At 41.1% G+C, this 25,827-nt stretch overlaps 1 protein-coding gene across 5 annotated transcripts in view; it reads left to right on the top strand.

The window, feature by feature from the left end:
- JPH1 (junctophilin 1) overlaps nt 1-25,827 on the top strand; it is a 76,632-nt gene that overhangs the window by 36,069 nt on the left and 14,736 nt on the right. For all 5 annotated transcript variants that reach the window (XM_058528904.1, XM_058528903.1, XM_058528901.1 and 2 more), the window contains exon 3: nt 20,430-20,548. In XM_058528904.1, the coding sequence (XP_058384887.1) occupies nt 20,430-20,548 (119 nt within the window). The remainder of the gene's footprint in view (nt 1-20,429; nt 20,549-25,827) is intronic.

Raw genomic sequence — 25,827 nt, 5'->3', positions numbered from 1 at the left:
ATATTTGGGAAACATCTGTCTGCTTTGCTGAAGAGTAGCCGTGTTCTTAGCAATCAAATTGAAAACAGCCATCTCTGCACATGATGCATCTGATAGTCCCAGGAGGATGGCAGGTCCCCCAAGTTCTACCACCTGATGGCTGGTGAGGGGATGCCTTTTGCCCAGCTCGTTAGAAATATCAGTACTTTGCATCCTGCATGGCTCTGTCCTCATGCCTCCTGCCACGCTGTCCTGGGGGGTGCTAGTGGTGGAGAGGCTGGGGTCATGTGATACAGACATCTCCAGTGTGCACACCAGTGTGCGTGTGAATGTGTGTGTGTGACCTCATCTGCTCTCCATCTGAGCTTCCTGATCTCCACACATGAGTTGGAACTACGTGATCTCTGAGGTCTCAGTTTTCAGATTTTGTGAAACATGTTGATGTAACGATAAATTCCAGGTTTAATTAGCAGATTACGGGATGTTTAAAGACTGTGGCTAGCATTCGAGATCCGCTTATAAAAATAATCAGCCAGGAATATTTGAGGATTTTTGGGCTTCCTGCTCATATGTATAAACATCTGTGGGTAGACTTTTTGATCTGGGTTGTTATAAAATACATACAACTTGGTTTTTTTACTTTCCAAGGATGGTTTGATTGCTGTATATCAGCAATTATTTAGGGTTCATCATTCAAATTAAAGGAAAGTTTTAATTACAAGGTATATTCACTTCTCCTACTTAAATCTGATACCTCCAACTTAATTTACCAAAGCAAAATAATTCATCAGATTTAGTAGGAAGATTATTATCACTCTAAAAATAATTTTAAAAAAGTAAAAAGAGGTCTAGTTTTTACTTTTGTATAAGTGAATTTCCCTAGAAATAAAAGTGTAGCTACCACGGTTATTGAATCTTCAAGTTTAAGGGAACTTGAGAACTCTTTGCTTCCCCAGGGGTCTTCAAACTATGGTTTCAGACCTTGGAGCTCGCCGATTTTATGGAAGGACTGCCATAGGAGGGGAGAGGCCTCTGGTCATAAATAGTAAGAAATCGGCAATGGAACCCAAATCTCTTAAACCCCATGCAGAGCTTCTCCTTGACCAGTGCTCAGACCCCTGAAGAAGCATCAGGCCCCAAGGCGGCCAGGGTCAGGAACACAGAAGTGACAAGGGCCATCAGCCATGCTTTTAGAGGACTGGGCACGTTTGGCTGTTGCTGAGGAAATGAACACCACTAGAGTCTTCAGTGTCATCTTCTACTCTTCTTCCCAATTTACCCCTCGTTTATTTTCAAACCTTAAGCCTAGTGTCAAGTAAAAATTCTTGCTGACAGTTTTAGACCAGCTCTCAAAGAAACTGGATCCATGTTGGAAAAGTTGAACTTTTCCAACACGGTGCATGGAGCACACCCCACACCAGCTCTTTGTTCCTCAAGGGAAAGTAGACCTTTGTGACCCCAGACAAGGAATGTCATCTGGCCGGCCAGATACCGGGTTGGCAATAGAGACTTTGTGTGCGCCTCATCCACATACTGGTGTCTCCAGAGTAGAAAGAGGGGCCTTATGTGCTGCGGTAGCTTCTAACTGGTAATAATGCTCTGTATGTGTCTGTGTGTGTCTTCAAATTTACAAAACTCTTGCACACACATCTCATTATATCCCCACAAAAGTATGTTGACAATCAGTTCCACACCTTCAAGACTTTTAAGTAGTCTGCCCAGGGTTGCATAGCTTGCGAAGGGTGGGACCAGAACCCAAATACAGGCCTTCTGACTAGAACTCCCATCACCTCTCTGCTGCCCGTGCTTCACCTGGGTAGTTACACTCACTGTCATCTCTTGTCTCTCACGAAAGTCAAGGGGTACGATAATTGAGCACAGTATCGTGCCTTATGCTCTATTTGGTCACCGTTTTCTGGTTGCATTTCATGAGGATATAGAAGTGTTGTATATATTTCTTCCTTTTGTGTAGAAAAGGAGAAAACAGAAACTTATATTCCTATTTTCTTGCATATTCTTAAACTCTGGAAAGATCCTTTTAAGAAACAGCAACACTGGTTAGCTGTGGCTGAGTTAGTACTAGGGTGAGTAAGGAACAAGGTAAGAGGACGACTTTTCCTGTTATTTTTTATATTTTTTGGAACCATGTGAATATATTACTTATTCAGAAACTTAATATATTGGTAAGTTATTTAACTAATTAAATGGATAAATATTATCTATAATGATGTTGAGTATTCTCTGACTGACTTTATCTGCATTATCTGTTCTTAGGGCTTTACATGTTATTGTCTATAATACTCATAATAACCCTGGAAGGTAGGTGCTAGCACCATTCTCGTTTTACAGATGAAGAAACAGAGGCATAGTGCGGCTAAGTAACTTCCCCTAGGTTACAGGCTAGCGAGTGGTGAGAGCTGGTTCACCTCCAGGCCATCTGATTCTAGAACTCATGCTCATAACCACTTAGAGGAAGGGATTAGACAAACAGCAAGAAACTCGACTTTGAGTGTGTTCCAATATGATGTAAGCGGTATTTTTAGCTTGGCACTTTTGAAGTCTGTGAATCCTAAATAATATGTCTACATCTATAGAGCAAGCCCAGGGAGACCGTGAAATTTCCATTATGCTAATCTAATCCAAGGATTATGGTTATGCTGTGGCTGTAACAATATCCTGTGGATTGAGGTGTCGGGTTTTTAGTGCCAAATATTGCAAATGCTGAGACACCTAAGGACATGCCGAGGGCACTAAGTGGGGAGGGAACAGTCAGAGCCTCCAGATGGCAGGAGACAGCAGGGACCAGGATGGAGGGCAGGATAGCCTCAGGGTGGCCCAGCAGGCAGAAGGCTTCATATGCTGCCACCACGGATGTGAAGTGCCCGCCTTAGGGGGTTTGGTGTGTGTCACCGCTGAAACCCCAATGAAAGAGAGCAACACCTCAGCATCTTACGGGGGTCCAAGGGGGAGATGTTGCAACCTGGTAAATCCCTTTATCTTGGAAGAAAATCATTTGAAAACCTGGTGCAGCTAACAATCATTTGTTACTTGATTTTATCAATTGTACTTTTATTTAAACTAAAAAACGTCTCTAAAAGGTTATTATATACAAGTGTCAACTCATGCAAAAAGGAGAAATGTATGTGTTAACTTAAGAAAACTGTCGACAATCATATCGGGAAGAAAATGTTCGTCTTTTAGTAATTTAGATGATGAGGAAAACCAAGTCTTCACAGATAGAATGAAAAGAAAGACCACCATAGGAAAACTACAACTTGACTAGGATGGGGGAGGGGTGTGCGCACCATTCTTATCTTCGATTCAAATTAGCTCCCACCCTCAGCAGCTGGTAACACAGGGTGGATTTATTACAGGAGATACTGCATGTGAAGTTCTTAGAACAGTAAATGCAAGTTAAACTCAGCATATAGAAAGCACTCAGTAAATGTTAACAGAAATTATAAACATCTTCATCATCATCAATACTGTACTTACTTGCTTGGTTAACTTAATACAGTAAATATATCCCAAGTGTTTATATTTTTCCGATGGTGATACATTGTAGATTACAAGTTGCTGAATGGCCTAGGAAGAGTCTGCACCTCTTCTTTGTATCTTGTCCTGTCAGTGCTGGGCAATGACCAGGGGCGGGGGCTGACCTCCAAGCCACAGAGGGCAGAGTTCACAGGTCATCTCCCTGCTCCCACCTTCACAGCCTCGGATTAGCCTGTTGTTCAGGCTGCGAGAAGCACAGGCATGGCTGGTGTCAACTTCTGGGACCTGTCCCATCCATTCACCCCTTTTTAGCCCCCAAACCCAGAAATTTGGCCTGTGCCCCTTTGTTTTCAGCTCCTACCACCTGTGGTTTTATTTGTCTGGCCCTCTCACAGGCTCCTTAAGAAACGTGATATAATTTTTCTTAACTTCTCCTTTATCCTGTCATTCCTAGAAATAATGATACATAGCGCTTTGTTGATTATAATCTTGGAGTATGTGTGATCTGTATATGTGCATGTTTTAGTTGATAATCACAGAGAAGCACATGACATAATAAAAGTTGAACTAGTAATTAGGAAGTTATTAGAAATAGGCCTTTAAAAGCACTAATAGAGGCCAGCCCCGTGGCCTAGTGGATAAGTTGAGCACGCTCCGCTTTGGCGGCCCCGGTTCGGTTCCTGGGTGTGGACCTACACCACTCATTGGCGGCCATGCTGTGGCAGCAACCCACATACCAAATAGAGGAAGATTGACACAGATCTTAGCTTAGGGCAAATCTTCCTCAAGCAAAAAAGAGGAAGATTGGCAACAGATGTTAAGGCGAATCTTCCTCAGCACACACACACACACACAAAAAGTGCTAATAATCATCTAAATATTTTTTTTTTAAAAAAAGGCCAGAATTGGTCTCTCCTGCTTGACTCTGACCTAAGAAGATGACTCTCATAAAGACCTTTCTGTCCCTCTGTTCTCAGAGCGGGGCTTCTGGAAGAGCCCACCTCATTGTTACGTGAGAAAAATCCTGATGACTGTTAGAGCAGTTATGTTAAAGGCTCTGAAGTTCCTTTAGGGACATTATGCTTTCATTATCTGTTGTGCTGTAGCCACAATTATACTCCCGTTGGCAGCATTTCCGTGGCAGGTTCTTGATCCAGACTTGTAAACGCGTGATTTATTCTAAATAGTTATGCAAAGTGGTATTGGAAGAGTTGCTCCCATTTTTCATTGTCATACTGCTTTTAAGAATGAGCTTGGATGATATCTTAGGAAAAGAAAAGACCTTAGGTAATTTTCTTACCTAAAAGAATACCAAGGAGTCTGGGAATGCATTTGGAAAAGAAGACGGCATTTGATTTACTGAAATTTGGAATTAGCTTTCCAAAAGCTTAGAGCGCTAACAGTAGTCTGGGGTTTATTTAATTGAGTTGTGTCTTCATGATATTCAGAGCGTAATGATATTCAGTAGCACTTGTGTGACTTTTAGTAAAAACAGGCATCTCCGTTTTGATCCATTTTCTTCCTCTCTGTTTTGCTACTGTGGAGGTAAATTTGAAAGCCTGTAGCCCTGACTACATGTAACCAAATAGTCTGCTAATGGTCCCTTCTTTGTTAGGGACATTTAAAAGTGGTTTCATATTAATTGACTAATCTTTGTGAGTGAATACTCTTGTAACATTACGTTTCTAAAATGATTTTCTTGCTCATTCCAGAAAACAAAAACCCAGTCTTATTTACTGCCTGCTAGGGTAGTCAAGTTTATTCTGCAAAAAAATCAAGAAGCGTCTTGGCTTACAGCAGGTAAATTCTAACAGCCCAGGCAGTCAAAGTAAATATCTCAAACGTGAATAGGCAGAAATCCTGGTTTCTCTATTTCAGCTCCCTAGACCTGCTAGATGAATAGGATCATATAACCAGTCTGGATTTTAATTCCACTGCAGCAAAATGAGCATGTCACTACCAGCATTTCTACATTAAGGTTTCCAGGCAAAAGTCCTGGACTTGTACATTTCCTTAAAAGTTCACTGTCTTCTGATTCTTCGTGATAGATTTTGGCTTTCGGCTAGCTTTGGGCATGAAAGTTTACAAGACCTCAGCAGCAGTTCCCTAGAAAGGTGTTTTTTTACAATATATTTAACTTGTAATGATTAGGGTGCGGTTCCGACCTATTTTTCTTCTCTGAGGCAGCAGCGTAACTCCTGCTCAGAACTCAGACCTTCTGGCCAGCACAGAAGTATATAAACTGATGGCGGTGGAGGAGGGTAGGGGCAGCTGGGAGGGGCAGATTAGAACCAAGTGTTTCTTAGAATGTCCACTTCTAAAAGCTCAGAACTTGAGAAAGCTGGCTTTTTATGGGCATGCAGTTTCTCTTAAGACTCTCTCAATAGATGCATTCTGTTTTCTAAAATTCATATCTGAAAATTGGTCTCTGAAAAATTATTCTGCAAATATTCCAGTAGCACTCAGCCAGGAGCTAGAGACATCTTTACTTTTCCTTTATTGTTGTTCATGTTTCTCAGTTGACTCTTTGAGTTTTTGGTGACTGCTCCACGGGTCCCTGCCATGGCTCGTGCCTCTGAGAAGACCACCTCTACCCCACCTATTGGGTGGTGAACACCTGGGATGCGGGGAGTGGGAGCTGAGCCAGGGTGCATGATGCACAGTCTCACACAGCTTGACTCGAAGCCAAAGCACAATTGGATTACGTCAAAAAGGGAAAAGGTGCCACGTGCATTTGCCGTGTCTCTTCACAGAGCAGGCCAATTTAAATATAGCCTACTACCACAACTTGTCCAGAATTAAAATAGCCCAGAACAAGTGGCAAATGGCAGGGAGTGGGGCTCTTTGCCAAGAGATGGCTAAGGGACGGGAAAAACGGGCTTTTGAGGTGGATTGTACGGGCTCAGATAACAACAGACAGGACACTCCATGATCCTGCTTCATAACTTAAATTTCAGGTCAGCGTAAATTCTCAGAGTGTAAGAGAGAAGACTGGCTAAAATGCTCAGAAGCTTAGAAGGCTATTTCAAAAACTGAATAAAATGTGCTATAGTGTTATTTTAAAATTAAAACCCGGCTTCTGAATTCTAGTTTCATGATTTCTCTTCAAGACTCGGGACAATACCATTGCAATTAGGTTTTCCAGGCACAGGAGACATTTTTAACCATGAATTGAATTACATAATAACCCTGTAATAAAGCCTTATTTGACGAAGGAGCCTAGTGCTGTCAGTAATAAAATTATAATTAAAAAATATCAGCAACCCTGACTTAACTAGTTGCCAGGGCAGTGTTAGTACAAGAGTTTTAGCTAATATTTTGGTTAAATTATTCATTCCTGAGATTTTTTGTTTGGTTGGTTGTTTTTTAGTTTTTTTTAATTCTAACTCTGTCATGTTCCCTGGGATTCAACAAAACCAAAAACATTTTATTAGAGGATAACAAATACAGTCAAATATTTGCCCCAAATGAGAACAAACGAACCTTCAGGTACTCAGTGGTTAACATTTGTTGGTGCAGATATATATTTCAATACATACACTCAATACATTTTAGTATACGCTAAAATGTGTGTATATTATATATTTACATATATTTGTGTATTCTTCCCCCCAAAATTCACTCAGATTAAACCTACCAAGCAAACATGTAGTACTACTTTAGAAATTTTTAATGATACAAAAGATTCATTATCTTATAGAATTTAAATTGATAGTTACTTCTAAGATTATAAAGCAGATTAAAAAAATAATCATCCTAGGTCTTTCCATTATATTTAGAATGAAAAAAGTTTGCTTCAGAAATTAATTTCAGGCTTTTAGAACTTAGGTCGATAAGCTGTTTTCTGGAATTAGGCTGGCACCACGGAAAAGAGATTTTAACACGTAACTTGCAAGAAGTTATTTATCATATTAAACTATGTCACCTGTGGTAGCTCATTTGCGCTACTCTTGCTGTAGCGTATCAGGAAAACATTGCAGAGAAATCTCATATTTACAATTGACTGTTGCCAGCAGTGATCATCTGCCAGAGAGAAATTTAAGGGAAAAGAAGCTTTAATTTCACCACCAGAATTGCAGAGGGATCAGAGCAGGGTGGCAATGTGCACAATATAAATATGATAAGCAGTGAAAGAAAAATGAGCATGATATTTAGATTTAAGTAGAATTATGTGCGCCAGAGTAGCAGATGATTTAAAAGCATTTCTAGACATTTGTACGTCATGAAGTATGTTGAGGTTTTATTTGAGGTAGAAAACATTACGAGTTGATCGTGAAATGGGGATTTGGACACTAAAGAGATATCAGGAGACACAGGCCAGGGGTGATTATTTTAGGAAACACCAATTGAAAAATGATCTGAAACCTGGAGAAGTGTCAAGAGGAAGACAACAGCGGGACATGCGTAACATTAGTAAGAGCTCCTGACAGCGTTGATGTGAGGAGCAAGCTGCCTACCGGCCTCCGGCCTCCTTGTCTTGGATGGAAAGAGGCTTCTTAAGTCTCCTTCTTACTCTGTGGAACAAATGCCATTTTCCAGGGCATTCCAGTTCCTCTTTGGAAGAAGCCCTGTCTATGGGGCAGTGGAGTCCACACATACTCCTAAAGAAATTGAGGCCTCTTCAGGATGGGCTTGTTCTGGAATCATAATTGACTCTCAAGGGCCTCTCCTTTCCTTGACGTCCCTCACGTTTTCTGAGTAACTAGTTGACCCAAAGAGACTCCTTGTGAAGCTATGGAAGGGCTTTCCGTGCCCCCCTTCATTCATACCAGAACGAAACAAAGAACGTGAAGTATCATACTCCATCGTGTCCACTGCAGCATTATTTGGATCCAAAATTATAAATACATTTTATAGGTTTCTGCCAGGATCCTACAGAACCTCTCATAGCTACAGGGTTCTCTGCCTTAATTGCAAGGGGATTTTTCACGTTTCCTACTTCAGGGACAGAGTGGCCATAAGGCAGGGGCATATCCTTTTGTTGCCAAGTCTGTTGTCATTTCAGTAGATACTTAAGTATTGAAAAGGAGGGAAGAACTGTTTTCCAGTATTCCTGCCTCTGACTAAAACTTAGCCCATTCAGGAAGTCTGACTTGGAAAGTATAGCCCCATGCTCTGAGTTAAACCTGGAGACCTCTGGAGCAGCTGTCAGAAACCAGCAAAGCCGCGGGTGAGGCCCTGGACCTTTGCTAACACTGGACCACTCTCAACTGGGGAAGGGCAGGCTTTGGGGTTTGGCAGGTAACTCTTTCTGCCCATCCAGAGTTCCGTCTGACTTTCCCCCAGTTACAAGATAGCCATTAGTAGATTTTGAATTCTTGAGCCTCAAGGGAAATCCTTACCTTAGTGCAAATCACATCTTCAATTTCCCCCTTGTTCTTGGGATGTGCAGCATTCCCTCCGTGCCTGGAATTCTTGAAATTCTTAGGACTCCATCTGAATCTCTGATTGGTGAGGAGTAGTTCCTTTGGGGTAATGCATCTGTCACTAAGAAATGGAGTCTGAGAAGGCGGACCCTGCATCCCCCAGGGGCTGCATTGGGAGTCCATCCATCCTACCGACAGGCATGGCGTCCCAGGCCCTGGAGTCAATCCCACCGGAAAAAAAATAAAGGTTAAAAGTTTATCACCATGTGTCTAGATACCCCAGCAGACAGCAGTCTCCTGGTCAAGAATATTCCAAGTATTAAAAGCACCATAAGGATGTAGTATTGAAGCAGATTGCTGACAATCTATCAGAACCATAAGGAAAATATTCCTATTATTTGAGCCAGAATTTAATATGATTCTTTTACTTTATTTGAATCCTGCCTTGCATTTCTAACCACCATCTCTGGTGAAGGAGAAATATTTCATTTTTATCTCAATGTACCTGTATTCATCTTCAAACTGTCTTTGCCCCCTAAATGGTACCAAGCGTTACTTTTACTTAAAGGTACTAAACAGAAAACCAGTCACCCTGGTTTGTATATTTGTTTCTGCCTCCATTTTTCTCAGCATCCTTGGGTAAGCTATTATTTTATCTGGTGAGTATTGGAATGAAAAATTTCTCTTCTAAGTTGAACACAGCAAATGCCTAAAACAGGTAAAATCACAACAGAAATTTTTTGAGATTCTCATAGGAAAAAGAAGAAAACTTTTTAAGAATTCGGGAAGAACTGGATGATCTGATATTCCTTCTAAAGTTGGAGGCGTTAATTACTAATCTGGTGATTTGGGGAAGGCACTATGAGTTGGATGAATCTGTAGTATTTTTAACACCACCTAAAAATGTTCCTGCTAAAGAATAACCTTGATGAGAACCAAATCTTTCCTAGAGTCTTGGGTAAGATGTTTTCTAAGCTGTGTTATTTCATTTGAAAGTCAGCCAAAACTGATTTTAAAAAAATATGTAGGAGAAGAAGGCTCAAAATTTGCATTTTTCAATGGGAGTCGTAAATTATTAAAATTAAAGAATTGAATAGAGAAATAAGGAGGGCGACAGACTCAAAATAAAGAGAAAATGAATATAAGAAGATAGAAATATGGATATGAATGAATTTTTATAGGAGAAAAGAAAAATGTGTAACTAGGAGATGAAATAAGAACAGTGTTTGCTAAAGCAAAATCTAGAAAGTAGTAGTTAGAGAAATCTCTTTTCACAGCGTAGTCACACCCCTTTGCCCTAAAGGTTAGGAGACCTGGGTTCTGCCCTTTCATCCCCTACTGAGTTGCTGTGTGACTTTGAATATGTTCCTTAGTCTCTGTGAGTCTCAAATCCCTACAGAAGGGAGAGTAATTGCCTGACCACGGGGACCATGTGGGCTCTCAGAGGCCCTTCCAGTTCTCATCATGTTTTGTAATCTGTCTGGTCACGCAGAACTTTCAAGAGTCACTTCCTCAAAGCCAGAAAGTTCACATAAATCAGAGCACACCCTGTGTGCCCGTTAGGTGGTTGTCCCCAATGTCTGTTGCAGCAAAAGGCTGAAGATTTAAAGTAAAAATGGTCAAGGACTTCTTAGTTGAACTACTGAATGATGCCTTGTCACGGACCAGGCGTAAAATAAGTGGACTAACTGAGTTACAGTTCCTACAAGGAAGTGTGACATGAGTAAGGCTAGTTTGCTGCGAGAATCACTATATGCCTACGCTTTGGGCATTCCACACAAAGCAGTCCTCTCATAAATCCCTTTATTGTCCATATTGTTGATATTTAGGCATATCTAGACAGAACAAAGTGAAGTGGTAAACTGGTCCATTTGGGATTTTTAGAGAGCCATTTTAGGTAATATAAGATAGAAAATGGATGCTTTATTACCTACAAGAGTGTGCTTTAACTAGGAGTTCTAAAGGGTTTATGTGATTTTTAAGGAGTGATGTTTGCTTAATTTTTTTTAAATGTGTAAGTGTTTATAAAATGGAATAGTTCGAGCACCACAGAGTGTGCATTTAATGGGCGTTTGCAGCAGTAAGTGGAGATTAGGTCCACTGTGATCCAGAGGCTGGGTCAGTTTGTCACTGAGCTGAACACTGCTAGCTGCCATTGTGTGTTTTACCATTAGATAGTCTTAAATTGCTCTAGCTCTTAGTCACACGTTAATTGGTACCCATAATGAACCATTGATAAAGGACTAGAAGCATAACAACACTGATGTGGAAATAAAAACAGCATTGAAGTGAGAATTCTCGTCGTTACCCAGAAGGTCTCAGGTTCTGAAGGTTGCAGAGTTCCTATCAGGCACATCCAGCTATTATAGCACTAGAAAGAAAAACAGTCATGATGTTATATCTAGTTTTGTTTTATAGACTATGCATCCATTTTAAAATAATTTGACCCACTTTTTGTTCCCAAAAGCCTACTAGCTGATAATTTGAACTAAAGATATACCCTTTAGTAATAAGCCAGATTTAGTCAAAATAAGGCAGTTTCTATAAAATTTGCCATAGTAAAGACAGTAGCCTTATTCAATCAATTCAAAAGCACCTAAAACTATAATAATAGCTCGCATTTACATGATTTTAGTTACCAGATTGCTTTCACGTTTTTCACTTGATCCTAACTTAACCCTTTCTAATTCCTCTGCTCCAAAATCCATCATTGTCCATGTGCCCTTTCTCCCTACCCAGAGCTCTGGGGTGGGTACAACCCCATCCTCCTTGCTCAAGTCACTACCTTGCATCAAGGACACCTTCTACCTTCTCTGCTTCTCCCAGAAAAGAGAGCCCGGCTAGAGAAAGATGCAGAATCATGTCGACGTGAAGTTGGGTCTTCCTGATGCTTTTCAGCAGTTCCAATATCCTTTCTTCTATTCCGTAGAACTTTTGTACAGTGCTGATTCCAAATCTTTACCTCTTTAAGCCCCCAGATTCTCCCTGCCAGCCCTGAATTTCAGCAGAAGACTAATAATGGCCATTTATCAACTAAATACCTTCTCTAAGTTAGTACTAAGTACTATATGAATCACTTATGATCCAGAACAACTCTACAAGGTAATATCATCCCCATTTTACAGATAAGGAAGTTGAGGCTAAAGGGACACAAACACTGTGTGATAACCTGGGGTTTGAACCCAGGTCTGTCATGTTCCAAAGCCTACAGCACTCTAGGTCTCTTTCAAGCTTAGGATCCTTCAGAGAATCTTAAAACATTGGATCAACCTCTCACTGTTCTTACATTTTTTTCCTGTTTCTTTTCTTTCCCCTCATCTAAGACCCAACTCCAACAATTGTCACCTTCTCAAAGCTTCTTCTCTGAGCATCTTGCTGCCCACCTTCCGACAGGATCAGCTCTCATTTTCTTAAGATACGAGTAAAACGAGTAAAAAAAAAGATACAAGTCTTTTCCCTTGGCCCAGCTAATCCTTCTGGTTGCTGTCCGAATTTCCTCCTTCCTTTCTGGGTCAAAAGTCTCTGGCGTGTGGCCCACACCTGCTTCCTCTACTTCCTCTGCCCATTTCCTCACAGACCCCCTTCAGTCTGGCTTCTGCAGTGGCCTTGTTGTTAGAACGGCCCTCTCAAAGGTCCTCATCAAATTCAGTAGCCTTGCCTCAGCCCTCCCTTTTCTCCAGCACACGGCAGGGTTGACAAACCATCCTTTCCTCAGATTCTAACTGCACTTATTTCAATGACTACATGTAAGTCAGCCAATCAGTGTGGCTGCCCCAGAGAAGAGACAGATTCAGGTCTGGCCCACTTAACTCCCAAGAGGGGCACAGGATTCGTCCAAGAACAAGAGCTCTGAATGGTTCTATTGGAAGTTCACCTTCTACCTTTATGCTCCCGCCTCTATTTATGTATTTCCTTCACCAAGTCCCTAGGACACTTGTGTCTCCATCCTCATTCTTTGCTTTTTTGACTCATTTATTTGATGGGTTCATCCACCTTTCGTGAGCTCATCCCCTGTGATCGTAATGTCCACATTCCTGTCTCTACCCTTAACCTTTACATTGCCTTGCAGCCCCGTATTTCCAACTATAAATGCCTGTGTCGTGTAAAATCCTGCTTTTCACCTTCAAACTCCCTCCCCTTCCCACCTGCACAATTTCTGTGGTAAAGCCATTCATCGGAATACCAAGTTAGAAATCTTAGGCTTATCTTTTATGTTTCTCTCCCTACCCATATTTATTCATCCCACCAGTATTTGTTGAGGACAGCTTCTGTGCCAGGCTTTTTGTTAGGAGCTGGCCAAACAGACATAGAGGCTGCCTTCGTGTTTCAGAGTTCTGACAGTTCTTCCCTTAAAATGTCCATCGGTTACTCCTTTTCTTATGGCCGTTCCTCTCATTAGACACTTAGCAGGCCTTGGCTGGGGTTAGTGCAGCAGCCTCTCATCTGAGTGCCTGACCTGTGGTCTTTTCTCCTCACTTCATCTGGACACATAGGAAGCTCTATAAATACCTGTACATCAGGTGATTTTTTTTTTAATTTTTTAATTGTAAAATATGCGTTACATAAAATTTACCATCTTAACTATTTTTAAGTGTACAGTTCAGAGTGTTAAGTGGATTCATATTGATGTGCAGCCAATCTCTAGAACTTTTTCATCCTGCAAAACTAAAACTCTCTACCCATTAAATAACAACTCCTCATTCCCTCTACCCCCAGCCTGTGGCAACCACCCTTTTGCTTTCTGCCTCTATGAATTTGACTGCTCTAGGTACCTCATGTGAATGGAACCATGCAATATTGTCCTTTAGACACTGGCTTATTTCACTTAGCATAAGTCCTCAAAGTTTATCCATGCTGTAGCACATGTCAGAACTTAGTCCTTTTTAAGGTTGAGTAATAATACATATATGTCTAGACCACATTTTGTTTATCCATTCATTCAGTGATGGACACTTGAGTTGTTTCCACCTTTTGGCTATTGTGAATAATGCTGCTGTGAACATGGGCGTATGGATATCTCTTTGAAACTCTGCTCTCAGTTCTTTTGGGTGTCTACCCAGGAGTAGTATTGGTGAATCATATGGTAATTCTATTTTTAATTTTGGGGGGAACCACTGTACTATTTTCTGCAGCAGCTGCACCATTTTACATTCTCACCAGCAGTACACAAGGTTTCCAGTTTCTCCACATCCTTGCCAATACTTTTTTTTTTTTTATAGTAGCCATCCTAATGGGTGTGAGGTGGTATCTCGTGGTTTTCATTTTCATTTCCCTAATGATTAGTGACGTTGAGCACCTTTTCATGAGCTTATTGGCCACTTGTATATCTTCTTTGCAGAAATGTCTTTTCAAGTCCTTTGCCCATGTTTTAATTAGTTTTTTTGTTGTTATTAAGTTGTAGAAGTTCCTTGTATGTTCTGGATACTAACCCCTTATCAGATGTGTAGTCAGCAAATATTTTCTCTCATTCTTTGAGTTTCAGGTGATTATATCTTAAAGAGAAGTTTTAATCTTATTTAATGTTTTCGAACTTCAGAATGTCCTTCAGTAAAAATGACTTTTCTCTAAAAATTATTTCAGGAATAAAACATCCCTTAAATATTTTTTATGTCAGATTTTTCTCAGTGCATAAATTACATGGTAAGGTAAATTTTAGATAAATTTTATAAAATTCAGAATAAAGTAGAAGATAGCCAATTATTTGGCATATTCCAGCTGAGGATTAGAAATGTGCTTTTGACCTGGCCTATGAATATAGCCTTTAAGCTTTATTAAGTTTGATCAAATGTTAGGGAATAAAGTCTGTAAAGTACTTAAGAATGAGGACTTATTTTCCAAGCTTGAATGTTCTGGATATAGAAAAAAATCCTATGGAGGAAGTTGAATAGTAGGTTCTGCTGTCCCCAAGTTATTACATATGTTCCTGAGCGTTAACAGATTGTGAGGGGCCTAGAGTTCAGAAAACTTAGTATAACAAGAGCCTATTGATCCAGTAATTTTTTTTCTTCAATATCCTGTCAGTTTTCAAAAAGGATTTGCAGGGCATTATGATGAGTCACATATGTAATGGTGTTCGTGACGCTGGGGAATGTTAAAGCTGCGTAGTTAGAGAAGATAACCACACACATAGATTGAGGGCAGTTTTACTCCGAGTTTCCCGATAGTCTTAACAAAAAGAGAAACGATAGATTACGTAGTTGTCATTGCATGATGTAAGGAAGCACATCAGTTTATCATCAGAGACCAAATTTTTCCTAGCACTAAACTTGAATGTAGCACCTAGATCTTTATAAACATGACAATGATACACATAATGGACAGCATTTTACAAAAGATATGTAAACATTCTTCACGTGAGTCTTGGTTCCTCCTATCTCCCCTTGATAAAAAGCCAAGGGTATGATATGAATTATGATTCTACAAAGGCATTTCTATGATAGCTGAAGTAATATGGTTTAATTTCGGACCTCATAGGTGAGAGTCATCTATGTCCAGCCTGGCCTCAGCCTAGTCTCTGGCTATTAATGCTTTCAAAACCTTGTGTCATCATAACTCTGTGAAAGTTGGGATCCTTGAAGGATCAAATATCAAACTTCAGTGGGAATATCATGCCCCTTAGTTTATTTTGTATCTAAATAACTTGATGTCGCTTTTAGAAAAGGAAGAAATGAATTCCTGCCCTGGTGTAAAAGACAACTATTTGCTAATAATGTAATGTGTTTTTAACTAGAACCTAAGAATTCTGTCTTGAAGTTACTATTCCAGGGTCTGTTTTTTAGAAAACAAAAAAGCAATTCAGGGAGAAAATTAACATTCAAGAACTAATAAATGGTAAATATTGGACCCATAAGAAGTAGTCTTCCCAAACCAAATTTACTGAGAAACAGTAAATTTAGCAGGATCATTGTCCATTCTAAGTTAAAATCTTTATCAGCTGTGTCAGTGAATAGATATATAAAAGATTGAAAGTTAGAAGTTGGGACAGACATATAAGGGACTCGCATGTACCTTAGCAGGAGTCTATGCTGAGCCTCGGGTTGGTTTTATCAGAGAACCAAATCAAGATTGAAAGACCAGTTTCTTATAGGTGCAGTAGCTTAGAAATCATGGCTCTGCTTTTTAACTGAGATCTGTGGAACCACCTCGTTCTTCTTCATATCAAGTGTATACCTTGCTTAACAGACCGATTTCTTCTTAAGGGCTACAACTGCCTGCACAAGATAATTGGTTTTCGCAAATCTAAGTCTCTCGTAAATAATGTCACAGTGCAAAAGGAAGGCTAATGGGTCACGCTTTTTGCATTTTCTTACCGTGATGCCATAACCCAGGAAAGACTTTTGGTTATTGTCAGGCATTTTCAAGAGAACCGGAAGGGGTATAGAATGGTCGGTGGCAAGGGCAGAGCAGAGAGGTCAGTTCTGCCTTGGCAGTGACCCTGGGGAGAGATGAGCAGTGACGAGAACGAGAAATGGTTGGATTGAGGATATGTTTTGAAGGTGGTGCCAGCTGGATTTGCTGACCCTGGATGTGAGAGAAAGGGAGGCATCAAGGATGACTCAGAGGGTTTTGTCTCGAGCAACTGGAAGAATGGTGTTGCATCAACTGAGATTTGGATTCTTATGTACAATTGCTCTTATTTTTAAATTTTGCTAATAATGTTCCTTAGGTATTTGAGTGTGAAAGCAAATCCCATGTACAGCCCCTGAACCAAAGAGCTTAGAGCGCTGCCATCAAATTTTAAGAGTCAGATCCACAAACTGACTTTGACTTAATATATAAAAAATTTAAGAAGACGTCAAAATCAGCATATTTTTTGAAGCAGTTTATTGTTGGGAAGAGAATGTGTAAAAAGTAGAAATAGCAAAATTTGTTAATATACAGTTTTACTTTTAGCAGAATTGGCCATTCTAGATTCAAATCTTTATCAGCTGTGTCATAGTGAATAGACGTATACAAGATTGAAACCTAGAAGTTAGGACAGATATCTAAGGGACCTGCATGTTTACCTTAGCAAGAGGGGGATATGTCGGGCATGTTCAATGTATTGTTGATAGGCTTTTTTAATAAAACTGTTATATTTAAGAAAAATTGGGAAAGCCAGACTATTTTGTTCTGAGTAAGGTGACTTGAGAGTTCATGAAAAACTATTTCAATCATTAAAGAAAAAAAACTCAGATACTCATCAAATTACTGATTGGAAAAATAAGTTGTAATTAAATTCTTACGTGCAGGTGATGCCTAGCATTCAGAAATTCCGCATTTACTGTTTCAGCTGTTCAGGAGTGACCTTCACGGGGCTTGTGTCCAGGAGGGAGTCACTCAGTAGCTGTGTGAGCTTAGCCACCTGCCCAGGTCTCTGTATCTCTTCACCCATACGTAATCAAGTACGAAGTTCAACTCTTTACAAGTTAAAACTTTGGTTTATTTGTAGAAATATGGTTCTAACAGAAAGTCAAGAGCTGATGCCTAATGGAAAGAAGTTACTCTTCACTTACTTTTTACTACATGTTATGGGAGAAAGTATATGTGATAATGGTATTTGGAGATTTGTGAGGATCTGAAGACTTAATGGCTGTCAGCAGTCTTTTGAATAAATGAAAGGCTTCTTGGGCTTGCATGCTCCTTTCGTGTGTGTGCGTTTTCCATGTGACCAGCCACAGCAGCAAGGCATCCACTTTGAGTTGTTTCAGCTGCTCTCCCCAGACGGACCAGCTTGAACCCCCATCCCCCCAACCCATGAACAATGGCACGTCTTACCAGTTGGCTGAATAAAGGGGTCGTGTGTTGCTCTGGAACTGAGCCTGGGATTGAACACATGAATTCACTAACATGAGTCAGGGTCAAGCCCAGATTTTCCCAGGGCAAAATCTAGACATATCAGTGGCCTAGCTGCACAAAGCTGGTGGTGACAGCTAACTCAGATGGGTTCCTGTTCTCTTCTACTTCTTGTTATGAGGTCCAGGGCTCCCAAAGGTCCCAAACAGTCCCCTGGTTTCAGGTTTGAATGTGATTTTGACTCACTTGCCAGCTGTGCAGGAGCATTGACATGGGGGGAGGCAGTAGATGGAAAAGTCCACCTTCCCTGTTTGGTCTTACAGGAAAGATCAAGTGAAAAAGTAAAGGGTTAAGGCTTCACTGGTGCTGTGCTTCCAACATATATTTGCATAAGGCTTATGCTGTATTTGTCTATTCTCTAGTTTAGCGTATTGGAAAAAGTGGTGGAGATAATACTACTGTTTTATTTGGCTCCGTGGTGGTGTGTTGTGACTATGTCAGAATAAACTGTTTGTACTTGAGTTTTGTAAATTTATCATTGAAGGGCTAGCAGATTTTATTATAAGGCAGCATAATGGTATTCTTATGGCTTCATTAATTATCATGCCTAGACGTAATTAGGTTCTAGCTAAGAATAGATAAGAGGGAAAATAATTCTGGGAAAAAAGAGTTGAGATTCTGAGAAACTGAAAGAATGTAACGGAGGACATTTTTTGATTCTCAGGCACAGCACGTGGGACTGAGCATCAACCATCATCAGCCACGGCTCCCAGGAGGGGCTACCGCAGCGGGTTGTTTAGGAATACGTTCTTACCTTCTTGATTTCATTTCCATCTCATGAAACTCTATAGACAGAGGTGATCTAAATATCCTCCGTGATTCAGAAATAACAGTTTTGATGATTGGAAGTCGATCCATTCATTTTTAATTAATAGACTTAATTTTTTAGAGCAGATTTAAGTTTACAGAAAAATTGAGCAGAAAGTACAGAGTTCCCATACACCTCCACACACACAATTTCCCCTGTTATTAACCTCTTGCATTAGTGGGTACGTTTGGTACAGTTGATAAACCAATATTGATACATTAGTGTTAACTGAAGTGCATAGTGTACATTAGGGTTCACTTTGACAAATGCATCATGTCATGTAGCCCCCATTCCAGTATCATGCAGAATAGTTTCACTCCCCTAAATTCCCCCTGTGCTCCACCTGTTCATCCCTCCCCCAGTTCACCCTGAACTCTTGGCAACCGCTGATCTTTTTACCATCTCTATACTTTTGTCAATCCACTCATTTTTAAGTAACTGTCCAACTGTTCCTAAGGAAGCGTTATTCATTCCTTTATTCGTAAAGTGAGCCCTCGATAAATGCTGTGTGCTGGGCAGTGTTCTACACATTGGCAATATAGCAGAGGAGCAAAAATAAAAAGTCTCGATCTTCATGAAGCTTACAATCCAGTACAGTAAGCCTCCAGGCTCGGCTGGGTCCTAAGTAGGGGTGAAATGGGCCCCATGAGAGCACAGGATGAGAGGAGGTAGCTGGAAAAAGTAATTTGAGAATGGGGCCTCCTACCCGTTAGCCTCATGGTCTCAGGTCAGACCCCATCCTCCCCGTTTCTTCTTCCTGCAATCTAGTCCCAGGAGCTCGGTCTCCTCCAGCTGCCACCTGTGTTTTCTCTCCTGAGACCAGCTAGATAGAGCAAAAGGCCCTTTCCCAACTTTTCCTCTCTCCCACTCTCTGTGATATAAGTGCAGACATCTCTTTTAGACTTCCATTGGGTTTTTACTACTAGTTATGTATAGCCCTGCCTGGTGCTGATAAAATAGAATAGAAAGTTTACAAAATTATAAGAAATAGGTGCGCATAATCATCATCTGAATACTAACTGGACAAGGTCTTCTCCTTTGGAAATGGATGACCCCAAATTCTCTAAATCCCTTCTTCCTGGACAAGCAGACATCAGTTCCCCTGTCTTTCCATAAGAAGTCCCATTCTTTTCCCTACTGCCTTCTCCCCAGCCCTACTCCTCTAGAAACATAAGAGATTTCAGTGAGTGAGGATGGGCCAGAAAGAAGGTGGAAGACTGAAAGAGATCCATTTTTCTCCTCTCCAACTCTGCCTCTCTGTCTCCTTTTTTTTTTTCACACAATAAACGTGCTTAAAGAGCAACTAAATGGCCTCCTTGGAACCCTCTGGGTGCACTGTTAGAGCAGAGCCGGTGGTCTGCTCCTACAGGCTGCTGAGAGCTGTGTGCATCTCTTCCCGCTACACATGGCGACATCACGCTGGTAGCTTGACATTGGCGGTGATGGGAGTATTTACACTATGGGAGTCAGTCAATGCTACAAACCAGAGTTTTACTGTTTTTTTCCAGAGAGCTACTTTATCAGCATACCACTGAGCAGACCCTTCTTAATCAAATTCTTATATTGATTCTACCATAGGAATTAAATCCATGAACATTATATTAATTCATATGCTCTAATTCTACTCTCCGTGGTTTGAGGGTGGTGAATGGTAACCAAAGTCAGCAGACTTGATCCAGTAAGTTTTGAAAACCAGGGCTTGCATCAAGCTGCACAGAACTGGCTCATTCTTTCGTTTCTCTTGAAAGAAGGACTGAGACAATTTACAGGTTTCATCCACGTTGTCTTCATTGAAATCTCACAGCAATATGACGGTAAAACTTGCTATTGCAGGTGTGGGGACATGATCACGATTAGCGTTTCTTTCCCCTGGGGGGAACAGTTTGCTTGTCCTTGTGTCATTAACAAGGTGCGCCCCTGCTGACCGGCCTTTGTGCTCCGTGCAGGACTGCGCACGCCAGAGCAAAGGCTGACGCCGCTGACCAGGCTGCGCTGGCTGCCCGCCAGGAGTCCGACATCGCGAGAGCTGTGGCCAGGGAGCTGTCACCCGACTTCTACCAACCAGGTAAGACTGTTGTCCTGTGATGGGAGAGGGAGGGGCATTGTCTCTGCTTTCCTTTTCTTTCCTTTTCCTTTTAACTTAAAGGTCTGTGCCCCATGAATCCTAGCAATACTAAGTAGAAACATGGAGTAACAGGTATCTGAAGTCTGAGTGTAGCACTGGCCATTTGGCTAACCCCCAGTGCATCTCCCTCCTCCCTCCCCACTTCCAACAACACACTTTGAGCTCATAGCAGTAAAGGAGACGGGAGTCTAGAAGTATCTGATTCTAATAAACCATGTTAGTGTGTTAGTGACCATTGCAGATGCCGTAACCCCAAATCAGAGACACGTGTAGCAACAACATCAACAGTAAGAGAGGAGCCTATAAGTACTGTGGCTATTTTTTTAAATATACCTGAACTAAAGCTCAAAGGAAGTGGTTAGGAGGTAAAGAAGTATACCACTTAGGGCCGGCCCCATGGCTTAGTGGTTAAGTGCGCGCTCTCCACTGCTGGTGGCCCGGGTTTGGATCCCGGGCGCGCACCCACGCACCGCTTCTCCGGCCATGCTGAGGCCACGTCCCACATACAGCAACTAGAAGGATGTGCAGCTATGACATACAACTATCTACTGGGGCTTTGGGGGAAAAATAAACAAATAAATAAAATTTTTAAAAAGAGAAGTATACCACTTAAAGACAGATTACTCTGCACAGATTAAGAGGGAAATGCATGTCATGGTGGAAGAAATGAAAGAGACAACCTCAAAAATAAAACCAGTCCTGATTATATGTCTCTCAAATGTTATAAACTAGCAGTCAACAAATATTTGCAGTAGGTTTAAATATGTAACTCACTTCCTAGTGGTTTACTAGTAGACTGTTTCTGTCCCTTTCTATAACATACTGGTGATAATAAAATGGCAATAGGCACCTTACTATATATGTTTCTCCATTGTTTTATAAACAACATCTTCCTAGTGATTGTTTGAGGGATCAACAGATTTCTAGGTCAAGAGACCAAAATAAATGTTCTAAATTTCTAAATATCAAAATTTTTATTTTCTTGGCAAAGAATTTTTCCACATTGGTTTCTGTTAAATCACGCTGGATAACTAGCACCCTGCACAACGAAGGTGACATAATATTGAAATCCACAGGGCATTGGTTTGACTAAATGAACAAGGAAAGTCAAAGTGAACAGAATAGCAAAATCTATATAAAAGCTAGAAATTTGGCTATAATAAAGGATAGAGGAATCAGAAGGAAATCACCTGGTGATTTTATTTTTCTTTACTGCCAAGAATGAAGACAGTAAAAGGCCAGGTTAAGAAGACTTTATTGTTTTTTTGAGAGAGACTGGGGAGGGGCCCAGTCCCGTCACTCATAGAGTGACTTCTGTAATAGTTCAACTCCAAGGGAGGCAACCCGTGATAATGGGTGTTTTCTTTCTTGTGCATCCTCTTTAAACCTCTAGGTGAGATTTAAATCACTTCTACATATGTATATTTTGTTAGGAAAGGGAAATTTTCCATTTTTTTCAGTGACATCCTATAGGAATAAACTATTTGCTGGTGTGAAATGAACCCACACTTCCCTGGTACCTAAGTACATTGGCGACTACCTGTTCCAGGGTGTGAGAGCCGCAGAAAGGGTTCAGCCACCCCAGGGGGATAGTCCTGTTCTACCCCAGCCGTGCTGCCGTTGGAAGCAGCTACAGCAATCAGGAGACAGTGCTGCTTCTCAAGCAACGCTGGGCTTGAGCTGCTTTGAAAGCAAACAAACTTACCATTGTTGTCTGCAGATGGTAATTTCTTGGTTCTGTTGTTAATTCTGTTGGGGAATGGGGTCCCTAGAGCTTTCTGTTAGGTGTTACCAAGAGGTAAATGATATGGAAGGTCATCTCAGTTTCCCAGACTAAATGGTTTTAAAAGCCTTTTGTGGTGTAAAAGCATTTGAGAGAAAAAACATATTGTGGGAAAATGTAATTCCACCCTTTCTTAGCTAGAATAGCTTCACATAAGCAAGTTGTCCATCAGTAATGAATACATCACAGTAGCACGAGATGACAACGGGTCTGTTTGAGACGAGCTAAGGGACAAGGCTGCAGTCCCCTCTGACCCACAGCCAACGCTTCCCTCGGCAGCTGTATAGAAAGCCTTTTCTGTACTGAGTATTATTGATCTTCTCAAGGGAGCATAACTCATGCTTTCCACTCTGCATTTACAGGGTGATCAAATCAGATAGACATTTCTAAAAGGGCTTTCAAGTACTTTTTCTAAGTCAGGCTACTCATGTAATTTACATGTCTCAGATATAAATGTGTCCATTGTTTGGAATGTGTGTGTCGTGCATGGAAGTCGTTAACCCTGGGGAAAATGATGTCTGTCACAGCTTACATTTTGAACGCTTTTATGGTAAGTTACATATTTTCAGAAGCTGGCAATATTTTCAGATATTTACCACCTTAGTTAAATCATATGCTTCTAGTTCAAAACAGCTTAGTTAAAAACTAAAGGAAAAACATAGCCATGTGGGGTGGCTTTGAGTAAAGGGTTAAGGAACCCTTTATTTATCAGCTTAAGTTCTGATAAGTAAGAAAAAGCATACAAATGAATGTAGTATGGAACGTGTATGTCAATAGTTGCATACATCTACAGAAACCTAAATTGCCACGAGTATGAGTGACACGGTACGTCATCCCCCAAGAACTTAGGAATGAGATTGTTCTCTGAGAGTTAAACTTTAAAATGAGCCCATGATACTGCGTAGAGATATATAAAATGACCGTGAATGATATCATTGCTTTAAGTAGTGCAAGATTTCCTTGTAACCTGATTATGTTAAAACATCTAAAGAGGGGCCAGCCTGATGGCGTAGCGGCTAAGTTCTCCCCCTCCACTTCGGCAGCCCGCAGTTCACAGGTTCGGATCCGGGGCGCGCACCAAGGCACCGCTTATCAAGCCATGCTGTGGCGGCGTCCCATATAAGGTGGAGGAAGATGGGCATGAATGTTAGCCCAGGGCCAATCTTCCTCAACAAAAAGAGGAGGATTGGCGACGGATGTTAGCTCAGGGCTAATCTTCCTCACAGAAAAAAAAAAAAAAAAAACATCTAAAGAAAGAATTGGTCACCCAAAGAAGTATAGAGAAAAAAAGAGTCGCAGAGGCAAAAATTGGCAGTGCCCATCTAAAGACTGTCCAGAGGAGGAGAAGCTTTGGCCAAAACCTTGGAGTGTTGCAGTTGCATTGGCAAGGACGTTTCTATTATGGGGAAGGATGCAGGGGACCGTAGCCAACCGTGTATGGCTTTATTGGCAAGATCGTCTGAATGAGGAAGTGGATGCATCAGCCTAGCTTAGCCTGATGCCGTTAGATATTTGATTCATCTCATGCTTCTTGTCCTGATTCCACATCCACCAGTAACCTTCTAATCTTGATTGAGCTTCTTGTAGAGGTCTACCAGCAGGGAGAGCGTGCACCTGTGGTATCAGTGCAAGTCCCCCGGTCTGTGTGGCGTTTATCTTTTTCACTGCAAACTGATGAGTTGGCCTTTGGTATCATACGTCAGTCTCGTGAGCTTTGGCGATATCAGACTGCCCCCAGGGGTGGCTCTACTTGAAAGTGCCAATGAAATCGGATTTCTAAGTGAGCAAGGCTGAGAGGAGACTCTGGATGTCACTAAGGAAGCAGGGGAGAGTGGGACAGGGGGAAGGGTGACTGGACAACTGTATGGATAGCTCTTTGTCCCGCTCACTGTTTTAATTTCCTTTCAGTCAAGATACTTGTTTTGTTTTTAATTTCAAGTGATATTAAGTAGGGTATAAAATTTGTATGTGTATCAATTGTGGGAGTGACTTGGGCATGCATTTAAAAAGACAGAAACACTGCCCCAGAGTGTGGTGAAGGTATTACTTTGAGCCCTCTTGGGAGACAGCCAGCCCACTTCCCTAGGCAGCATCCTCAAAAAGCTTTGTCTTCCTATGTTTAAGCATGTGTATTAGTCAGCTTGGCTGCTATAACAAAATACCATAAGCTGGGCAGCTTAAACAACAGACATTTATTTCTCACAGTCCTGGAGGCTGGAGTCTGAGACCAGGTGTCAGCAGAGTCGGGTTCTGGTAAGAGCTGTCTTCCTGGCTTGCAGACAGCCATCTTCTCTGTGTCCTCACGTGGGCTTTCCTGGGTGCCTGCACTTGGAGAGAGAGAACTCTGGTGTCTCTTCCTTTTTTATAAAGGCACTAATCCCATCATGAGGGTCTCAAACTCATGACCTCATCTAAATCTAATTACCTCCCAAAGGCCCCACCTCCAGATACCATCACACTGGGGGGTTAGGGGTTCAACGTAAGGAACTTGGCGGGAGACACATTCAATCCATAATAGCGTTCACATGCATGAGTACACACACTGTAGGTTGATTATTTAAGGTAAAAAGTGAAGTCTTTGGTGTAGGTTGTTATGGACCAGTGTTAATGAAGCTCACATTTCTGGTATAAATTAGAAGTCTTTAGAAATCAAAGCATATTTTACTATATAATTATGCTTATCATTAATATGTAATATTTGGGGGTTAAGAAAAGGGAAGCACCCTGGAATAGATGACTTTGAACTCATTTTCCAAACCCAAAATTCTGAATAAATTTTTTCCTAGGAAAATGAAACAGAATAATCCACCAGTTGACATGAAATTGGTAATTCATGAGTTTGCTGGTTATTCTTACTGCTTATTCATTCTGGTGTGTCCAGTTCCACAAATGTCTGTTGAGAGCCAGCCATGTGCAAGGTGCCAGAATGGATGACCCAGGGCCTGCAGACAAGAGTGTTGTGGTTGTGTTCACAGAAGTTGCAGTATTGTTACAGATGGGACTATGAGGTCCTATAGGAAAGGAGCGTTCTTTCCATATAGAATATAAAAGTGATCCTGCTACCGGTTATATAATCTTTTTAGACTCTTTCAATCTGGTCCTCTTTTACTAATTGGCAGTCTCCATAGAAAACATCTAATTTCTATTTAATGGCTTGATGTTGCTACAAAGCATTTGCTATCAGCACTGCTTTTGTAGACATTTGCTTTGGGGAATCTTCATGGTGTTCCTTCTGCCTGTAGCCAGCCCACCAAGGCTCACCTATGAAGAACTAGTTGGATACCCTGCTGTTACCATCTGTCGTATCTGTTCAGAGCTTCCATGCCAACTGTAACAAGTACCCTTTCGGTGCTGGTGGATGACATGCGCTGAATGTTGTTTCATATTGTGTGGCATGTCACTGAGCAGGTGACCTGTCATCCCACTTCTTCCCAGT

Source organism: Diceros bicornis, chromosome 33, assembly GCF_020826845.1.
Source record: "Diceros bicornis minor isolate mBicDic1 chromosome 33, mDicBic1.mat.cur, whole genome shotgun sequence".
NCBI lineage: Eukaryota > Metazoa > Chordata > Mammalia > Perissodactyla > Rhinocerotidae > Diceros > Diceros bicornis.
The sequence above is the reverse complement of the archived record's forward strand: the minus strand, read 5'-3'. Positions and strand labels throughout refer to the sequence as shown.